This window comes from Synchiropus splendidus, chromosome 18, assembly GCF_027744825.2.
Source record: "Synchiropus splendidus isolate RoL2022-P1 chromosome 18, RoL_Sspl_1.0, whole genome shotgun sequence".
Lineage (NCBI taxonomy): Eukaryota > Metazoa > Chordata > Actinopteri > Syngnathiformes > Callionymidae > Synchiropus > Synchiropus splendidus.
This window is the reverse complement of record NC_071351.1, coordinates 8,995,529-9,005,512: the sequence shown is the minus strand read 5'-3', so window position 1 is coordinate 9,005,512 and position 9,984 is coordinate 8,995,529. Positions and strand designations below refer to the sequence as shown.

At 41.5% G+C, this 9,984-nt stretch overlaps 1 protein-coding gene across 1 annotated transcript; it reads left to right on the top strand.

Moving 5' to 3' along the window:
- Positions 1–1,337: 1,337 nt before the first annotated feature.
- Positions 1,338–7,855, top strand: spsb1 (splA/ryanodine receptor domain and SOCS box containing 1). Its single transcript, XM_053850402.1, has 3 exons — positions 1,338–1,511; positions 4,677–5,536; positions 6,619–7,855. The coding sequence occupies exons 2-3, from the start codon at positions 4,843–4,845 to the stop codon at positions 6,744–6,746; spliced, it is 822 nt and encodes a 273-aa protein (XP_053706377.1). The 5' UTR covers positions 1,338–1,511; positions 4,677–4,842; the 3' UTR covers positions 6,747–7,855.
- The last annotated feature ends 2,129 nt before the right edge of the window (positions 7,856–9,984 follow it).

The window sequence follows — 9,984 nt, the reverse complement described above, 5'->3', positions numbered from 1 at the left end:
ACTAAACCCTGTGTGTATTTGGACCTTTTACATAGGGTCAACTGGAGCCAGGGGTCATCTGTCATGAGGTCAAAATCACATGATTCAGTTATGATCAAAGACGCATCAGTGTAAACAGTTGTTGCTGCTGTTGCATGATGCATTTGTCTCACATGATGGGAACATTTGCCATGAAAAAGGCACAGTAGTTGGGGAAAAAAATAGTGCAACAACAACAGTGTGATCTAATGAACTTAATGATCAAAGCTTAAAAACAAGCTGCATTTTATTTTAGATTGGGGTTGTATACTGAATGCACCAACTGTCCAGGTTAATCATCGTGATGTAGTTATCATCGCTTAAAAATGAAACTTAAAATAGCGCAACCTCTGACCCCCTCAGAATGTCCTGTGTTATTTCAATTGAGAAATACGTTCAATGATTCCCATGACGCAATGTGTGTCTTATCAACAAACAACCACAGGGTGGCAGCATCGTCAAAGTTCATGCTTGCCAATAACAGCAAAAATGTCTTGTACGTCATTAAAAAAAAATACATTCTTATTGGGCATAAAAATAATTATATGAGACAGATGCGTTTACACAAGTTTGAAATAAAATAAGTTGTATGCCTTGAATGTTATGCATCCATCTAATATTAAATGTATTCTTTAAAAAAGAAAGTGCAAAAAATCAAGACAAAACATTATTGAACTTGAAAAGTATTATTCTAAATTCAAAATATATAACACGTCAGTGAGTGTATACAGAAAATGTGTACATCATTATTTGGAAAATATTAATTTATTTAACATGGCCTTTAATACAGTCTCTTATTTGTTTTTATTGGGAGCGATTAGAATGTTGACAAAGAAACTTCAATTTATTTGGAATTGTTTGCGTTGTTCTGGGTGCCGATCAATAAAGTTTGTTTGAATCTCACGCGACATTAACGGAAGTAGGACAGAGTGATTCAGCGGGATTTTCTAGTAACTTCAGAGCCGACAAGACGAGCTGCCCGGTCACCGGGCGAACACGGTATATGTCTACTTTGTAATGTAAACTGTGTTTGTTGAAAGCTGAAATCGCTTTTTTTCTTGTCTCCAACACGTCCCGAAGAGTAATAAAAGCATGCTGTTTTTAAACCAAACTTATTGTGTCATAGATTTGAGATGCACTTTAGAGTAAGACTAATGGTAAATAAAGGGGAATCTGCTCACCTTTCATTCATTTTTGACTTACATTTCAACTTTCGGGTGTGTGACGGAAAGTGAATCACACAGAGAAAATACCTTGAGTCTGTATTTACGTTGTTCTTACGTGAAGGGGCGGTTCTAATCACGCAGCAGCTGGGAGCAGTTAACCACGTGATGTCAGCGATGTTAGCCAGAAGCCGTCACCTCGCTTCTTCCTCATTCATGCTCTCGCTCACTGGTCAAAGGTAAACGGCCCTGGACGATGGAGTAGCCGCTGTCTCGTCCCTTCGGCTGGCAACATCTGCTCTCCCGTCCCGGTGCGCCTCCGCTCAGCAGGTTAGCTCGTAAAGCTTCTCCCAGTCGGGTGTCTGCTGCTAAACCGCCGGACTCGGTGTCTTCCGAGCGCCGCTCTGCCCGTGTTTACATCCCGTTTATTCTGTATTTCATCCCAGAAATGCCAGGCCAGTATAAACCTGCGTTCGAGGCGGTGGCGGTTCCAGGACTGCTGGTGTCTAAACCTTGTTTTGTCACGATTACTTCGAGAATTAGCATGTGACAGGTTAGCTCGCTGCAAATGTCACGAAGGCCTTTTGCTGTGTGCTAGTTGGTCAGGTAAATACGCGTCATTGGTTTTTCTTTTAGTCATGTTTTGTCCTTCCCCACCTACGATAACTGCTCGACGCTTATTTAGTTGCAATGCCTTGTCTGTCCGGATGCCCTAGCTAGTTTAACGCTATGCTAGTATATAAATGATTTTAATTTAAAAAAAATCTGTATATATATATATATATATATATATATATATATATATATATATATATATATATATATATATGACTGTATTTTAAGTGCGACTGTTTATACCTCTGTCACACAGCAATGCCAAGTAGGGCAAAGGGCAATAGCAGTAGGAAGTGTGAAAATACAATCATCCTAGCATCACAACAGAAGTTAGTTCTAATCTGTACACCAATCCATTATGTATTGCTTTGTAAGTTTTATTCCAGCCTTGAAAACTATAGCTTCCCACTCAGATCTTTGAACTGTATTCCTATCGACAGGACTCAACACCGTATTAAGTGAATCTCTCTTCATGTACAATTTTCTATTGTACTTGTGGGTTGATGTAGCCATCTTTTCACTTCAACCTCCTGTTTTCTTAGTACATCAAGGCCCTATTTCAAGCCCAGACAGGGTGTAAGATGTACATCCATAATAGTTGTGCCAACCTGAACCCGATGAACAAGTGTTGTATGCTTTTACTTATTCAGGCTATAGGTTGGGATGCGCCTTTAACAAGGGTAAAAGCTGCTGTGTCCAAGTAGTCACTGCTTCCAAGTAAAACCAGAGTATGTCCTTGCAACCTGTGTGAGGGTAATAAAGTTGTGAACAGTAGTTTCTTCTGAACCCCTGAATGGTTTCTTTCATTTGGACTAGAACCTCTGCCATACCTGCTGTAAAAATTAAACGCGAGGCTGATATACAATTGTCAAGCAAAAACGAAATCTGAGCAAAGAAGTGACTAGGTCTTGTCAACACAAACAGGCACTGTTCTTCATCAGGTGTCACAATTGAGACATTTATGTGTTGACCTCCTACTCCTTCATTGCCTCATCAAACCCAGCACGTCCTGCATTTTAATCAGCCACAGACTCTCCAAGAGGCCCTGGAACCCCGATCATTCCAGGGCTGTGTCGCAGTCCAAATGCCGGCCCCCGTAAACCTCATTACCACACCATAGGATGCAATGTTTTTAATACAAGTGCCTTTGTAGTCTTAAATAAAACTCAGGGTAAAACGTAGAGGCAGTCAATGCTGCAATGCAAAAGCTTCGTATGGTATCCATTTTTGTGCACGCTGTTTTCTCTGTGGTGGCACTCACCACCGTCCCTCTGAAAAGAGGAAAGTCTTTGCTCAACCGGTGCAAATTAACATGTTTCACTCTCCCTGAAGGCTGGACAAGCATTGAAAACGAGACTGTTTACATTCAGATGTTGGACACCTGCTGCACGCGTTTCTTCCCTCCTGTTTTCCGATCACTGCAGAGACATGACCCATTTAAATGGTTGTTTACTTGCATTAGAAGGGGAGCCAAGGCACTTCTCAATGAACTCTTGTCTACAATTCAATTAGAGTGGCCTTCCCAGCAGCACAGTTTTCCACATTACACAATGTTGTGTACGGCGCAGCTGCTGCTCAAAGAGCGAAGGGCAACACACGACACACTTAAGCCTGAAAACATTATATGTCTTGTCATGAACTCTTTTGTATTGGTGGCTAAACGTGTGTGTGCGCTCCAGAAACAATGCATGCAGTTGTTTGAGACGATATAGTGGAGGTTGCATAAGCTGGTTGTAATTCAGTCAGTAAAAATGGAGTTTCCCAGAACCAAAAAGCACTCCGTGCTGCAGCAGCATGAAAATTTGAAGCGTCACGTTGACTCCAATGGACTTTATTTAGTCATGCAACGTTGGCAGATAAGTAATGTGTTACGTTTGAAGGACAGATGACCAAATTGGATTTGGATGATGTGTTTTTTCCTTAAATCAAATGAGTCTGTCTCAGAATAACACAGATGTTTACTGGCTTTTGACTCTCTTGCTGACTCATTAGCTCATTCATGTTTTGTAAGTTCAGTAATTGACAGAGAATTAGTTCACGTTGTTTTATGGGTGACTCTCTGGATGGATTAAACATAAAAATATATATATTTTTTAGGAGCCAATACTCATGAAGGATGCTATCCGATGTTGTGGTTTCAAGCAATGAGAAGTTAGGAGCAGAGTGGCATCACCATGTAAAAGTTGTGGAGAGATGTCGTGGTAACAGTGGCCATCCCCTTGTGGTGGAACAGAAGTCTGTTTTGGAAGTGTCTGTTCTTCTCATTGTGTCGCAAGTGAAAAGACTAAAATTGATCATATTGATCTGTCACATTGGTCTGTGACAGATCATATTGAAAACAAACAGTATTTGACCAAAATGTCAGCCCAAAAAAGTGAACTAGTAATGGTACTCAGAAATATCGCAGAAGACTGTTTTCTCTTGATCAAAGCGCAGAAGATCTGACATAGTGTGAAAACTCTGATCAAAATGACAATGAAGATGTAAATACAGACTGACTTAGCAGCACAGGTGTTGTCTAAAATCTCCAGTGGTGCAGTTGTTTCTGTTGGCCTCTTTTTTTTTTTTTTTTTAACTTCTAGCTGTTCTTAAGAAAAGAATCATAAAAGTTTTGTTACCATCTGCTGGTAATTGAGCTACTGCCTTATCTTGGTTCCAAAATATTCACTCTGAGCACGACTCCTCACAAATAGTATTACAAGCTCATTTTTAAATGTTATTTTCAATATTTTTGGCACTTGAGCTGACCTCACTCATCCATTGCAGAATTCATAGATTTCGATTTTGGCCTGCTGTTTTTTGTGACTTACAGGCTGATGCCTTTACTTTGAAATGGAGTGGTGAAATAAGTTGCTATGCTTTGTCCTTTTTTTTTTCTAGCTTCAAAACCCCGACTGTCTGCAGCTGTTGCTCACACTGGAACCCGCTTGATCGATTGCATGAACATAGTTCAGGAGAGTCTGAGGAGGTTTGCTCCCCCCAACGGTCTCTGAGGAGGGGGGGGAAGGAGGAGGTGGCAGACGGAGCTCCCATTTCTACCCAGAGTATGGGGCAAAAAGTCCCAGGTGGAATTAAAACCATTGACATGCGGGATCCGGCGTTCAGCCCCCTGAAGCTGGAGCTCCAGGCCTTGAGTAACACTAAACCCTCTCGCCTTGATTTCCTGCTGGACATGCCCCCTGCTGGTCTGGATGTCCAGGTTCAACACTCTTGGAACAATAACGACCGCTCCCTCAACATCTTCGTCAAGGATGACAACAAGCTGGTGTTTCACCGCCACCCGGTGGCCCAGAGCACGGACGCCATCCGGGGCCGCGTAGGCTACACCAGAGGACTGCACGTGTGGGAGATCAGCTGGGCCATGCGTCAGAGGGGCACTCATGCCGTGGTCGGCGTAGCAACCAGTGAAGCGCCTCTGCACTCCGTAGGTTACACTGCCTTGGTGGGGAGCAACACGGAGTCGTGGGGTTGGGACCTGTGCAGAAGTAAACTGTACCACGACGGCAAGAACAACTCAGGAAAAACGTACCCCGCCTTCCTAGAACCAGACGACACCTTCATCATTCCAGACTCCCTCTTGGTGGTCCTGGACATGGACGAGGGGACTCTTGGCTACATTGTAGATGGACATTACCTTGGGGTAGCGTTCAGAGGGCTTAAAGGCAGGAAGCTCTACCCCGTCGTGAGTGCAGTTTGGGGACATTGTGAGATCAGAATCCGGTACATCAACGGCCTTGATCGTAAGTATGCTTCTTTATTTATTTATTTTTTCTAGGTGTGTTATTTGTGAAAGCAGACTTGTTTATGTGGTCACAGGGAGGGAATCAAAGAGCACAAGGAAATAATCTGCTGCCATGTGTTCTGGTTATGTCAGGGTACCAGACAATGAGCCAAATGTGAACCAGCATCCTTAGTTAAAGCCCTGCTGCTCTCATAACTGTTGTGGCTTTTAACCAGTTTACAATATGGAACTTGTTTTTTTTTCCCAAACTAAAGGCTGTATAATTCAAATATAAAGCAGTTGGGTTGATGCTGTTGTGGGACATGTAGGAGTGAGGACAATATTAGGATCTCACAGTTTGTTTGCTTTCAAGCCGTCAGCCTTTTGCCCTAAATTCAACTGCGGTGTGGCAATTTATGGCAGGGGAGGTAACTAACATATGATAAGCCTGAGGTTAATGAAGGTCAACTTTGTTCGATAGAAAAGTACAAATGCATTAAATGTCATGTGTGTACCTGTCAGTGTGTATCTGTCATCTTAACATGTCATTAATCCAACATGTCATGTGAATGCTGGATTAATTTCTGACTAAAAATGGCTTGGCTCCTTTAAATTTCAAGTGTAAGGTAGTGCATTGAGTTCGTTGGCCTCAGGTTGCTGCTGGGGTGGTGCCATTCTGAACTTATGAAGCTTGAGTGTAATGGAGGAGCACAGCTTGTTGGATGGGACTGTCGTCATTTTCACAAATATGGTTGCTAAACTGTGGCCACAATACAACTGAACTCTATTGTAAATAGTCATATTTCAAGCATGTGAGTGAAGCTTTCACTTGCTACTTTTTAAACTGTGTCAAAGTGAATTTTTGAATTGTATAGAAAAGTTGGTCCTGTTGAAGTAGACTGCTGTTGGAACAGAGCTGAAGTGTCTGCTCTCCAGAAGCACTTTCTTGAGGATATAGCAGGGTCAGTAACAAACTTTTAGCTTCTTGTATCATTATGTCTTGGGGACACATGCAGCTGTGAGCCTTGGTTGACCATGTGACAGCAAATGAAAACTTTTTTTTACACAGTGTGTCAAAAATAACTCTTTGTCTCCCTGCAGCGGAGCCCCTGTCTCTCATGGACCTGTGTCGGCGGTCCGTGAGGGTGGCCTTAGGAAGAGACCGTCTCAGTGAGATACACAGGTTGCCTCTCCCAGCCTTTCTCAAGAACTATCTGCTCTACCAATGAGGAGTCACAGTACACTGCACACAACCTCCCCGAGGTCTCTTGTTCTCTCTGAGGTAGAACCTGCTATACCACATAGCTCACAACTCAAGGATGATCCGACAAGTTCTTTTCTGTGTCACCGTGGACACCCTTTGAGCTTCTTGTCCTTTTTTCTCGACTTGGTGATTATTTCTCTTTCAGGAATCGCTGACGCTATGCATTTGCTGATTGTTGGTAGCCCACTCGGTACCTCGAGATGCCGATCAGTGGTCAGTATCTCTGCTGTTCATGACAAACTATGATCCAAGTTTCCATGTGATTATAACTAATGTTGAAAGTGTCACAAGGGTCATTTTACGGCGCACTTATGCAGTACTACAATCTGACCACTTGAGGGAGACACACACAACTAGTCGATCGACTGAACTCCAGAAGTAATCGTTTAATTCCTGTCTTTTAGAAGATTATTTTACATGTCAGAGTTAAACTTTGCACAGAGAACGCAGAGGAGATACTGACCACTCCATTTGTTGTGTATTGCTGCTGAGCAGCGCTGACTATAGACCAAACACTGTCAGGTTTCTCTAATATACCATCCAAACATCTGACGGGAACATTATCAGCAACAGGAGATGTCACTGTGATTTATGGTAGCATGCATCTGCAGGATCCTTGTCGCAATACAATCACATGTTTTTTGAGGAATAACTTCACTGTAGTTTTTTGTGCTGTATTTTTCAATCACATGGTTCAAGAGCTCAATTTCTTTCTGGCCAAACTAAAATGACTTCATGATGTTCATGTTCTTAACTGTTAACTGAGGAGCTAGTGCAGCGGTACGTGGTGCAATGGCTGGTTCAAATGCATGGTTGCTTTCATGTTTGTTTTATGAGTTGGGAACTGGGGTCTTTGAGAAATTTAACTTTAAGTCACGACGACAATCCACGAAATGTGCTGCACAATTGTAATTGAAGGTCAAACTGCCAACATGCTGTCAGATGCCATATCATTCATACCTGTTAACTTTTAGTCTTTTATGAAAATGTCCTCACTGCTTTTTCATCCTCGCAGTGTCTGTTTTATTTGTATTCCATGTAGATTTATTTGTAACTACATAATAAAGATAATTTCAAACGTTTTGCTGTGTGGAAAGTAATGATGTTCACTATGGTTTTAAATGAGGGTGACTGACACAAGGTGATGTTTGAAATGAGTGTTTAAAAATAGCTCATTTTATTACATAAGTTCTGACTCAAAGCCCAGGAATTACTGCTCTCTACTCAACTGTCGCCTCCAAATTAGCCATGAAACACTTGAGAATACTGCAGCGTTGAGGTTAAACTGTGCTGCATGACTGCAATGTGCATGAAAACTCAGCAAGTCATTTTGGTTCTGTTCCTGTGAGCAAACTAAAGCTTAAAGTTTTGTTATAAGTACTTGGAAATTCCCTTAGGGAAAATGGTGACCTTTGACCCCCAACCTTTCATATATATGTAAAGAATGTGACCGTCTTAAAATCCTTTTATAAGGTGTGACTCAGCCACAATTTGAAGTTGGACAAACTGAGGCATTCTAAATATTCAGCCTTAGCACTTTATGAGGGACTTTTGATGTGGTGTCATTAGATGAACATGTCTGACTTAATCTTATTTTTCTGTTAATTTCATATGGATTATAAGTCATCAAATTTGATTCAAATTTTAATAGATATGTTTGAGGGGATTTAAACTAGGTGTCCGTTGCCCTTCCTTGTTACAATCGAGCAACAACACTGTTCCTTCTGTTGCAGTGATAATGCAAAACACCCGGACAAAGTTACTGCATTGAAGGCCCTAATTGGTGACCAGAGAGCCATTATGAAACAACTACAACCACCGCATTTGCATGTGAAATGTATTGAACTGTAGATTTTTCGAAACCAAGTGTGAAGATGACAACAAAGGGGGAGAAGGGTGTTGTATCTTTTCACTCAACAGTTTCACAGAAACAACACAGTGAGTTGGGGTTTTGGCTGAAACAAAAGGTGAAGTTCCGTGAAAATAGGGATCTATCTAGGGTTTTATTTTAAAAATAAATAGTGCTTTTCTCATTCGCCATTTGCTCTGGGTCAAGTATATATATATATATACAAAGCTATCATTCTATTGTTGCATTTTGACTAATGCTGTTCATATCGACGATGCATGGTGCGCCATAAACTGCAGTGTTGCAATATGTCCACTAGATGTCCTTCGCAACCACTATTTGCTGTTGACATTGAGAAGGACAATCGCAAGCACTATTCGGTCATAACTTGTTACAGTTTCCTTATGTGGTAACTTCACAATAATAGCGTGGCCACAAAAGTTAAACACATAGGCTCTACAGAGGACATTGGTGACCTGCTCTACCTGGTCCGTCAGTAGCGCCCAAACAATTCGACTCACGCAGCACTTTAGACGCAACATTTTACACACATGTTTTGGCGCAGACTTCCCGACAAACACGTCCGTATCTGGACACTCGAGTCACTTATCAACGTTTGGGGCGCAAAGCTTAGATATGCTGGGGGTGTCAGCAGGAGGTACGTTCCACCGTTTATGGGTCACCAGCCATTGGCTGGAGACAAATACCAGCAGCTTCACATGACGAAATGGGAACACTGGTTCGCACTGGCGAAAACAAGTTGTTGTTATTCTGAATGCCTTTGAAAAGGGTCAATAGACAGTAGTGAAAAAAATTAAAATTAATTTTCTTAAAAAAAGTAAACTACATGCCAACAAATGTTTCATTTGAATCCTACGAAAAAGATAAGCAGATCATACAATAAATACGTTTCGATCAAAGGCGCTTGGCTTTGTGAACAAATGTATAATTTGGGGAGAATAAAAGTAAAGTGAGCCACAGTTTTCAACAGGGGATATAAATGAGTATAAACACACAGAGACCAGACCAGAGTATTCTGAGGGACACACCGAGAAATGTGGTCGGGAAGAGCGATCTGTTGAAGGCAAAACTAACATCAAAGTATACCTGATAAATCATTAAGGTTTTCTGAATAATCGCCAATTAAACGTGATCTGCAGATGAGCACATTTATATTCGAATAACACATAAACCACCCAGCATCGAATGAAACTCACAAGTCATCGGACTAAAGGCTGGCTGTAAACAATACTTTTGAACATTGAAACTACGTCACTTCATGAGAGAGTATCAAGGGTTGAAGTACTCGATGTTGTTTTCGTATTTTCGGTGTTTCTATCAATAATAAAGGATC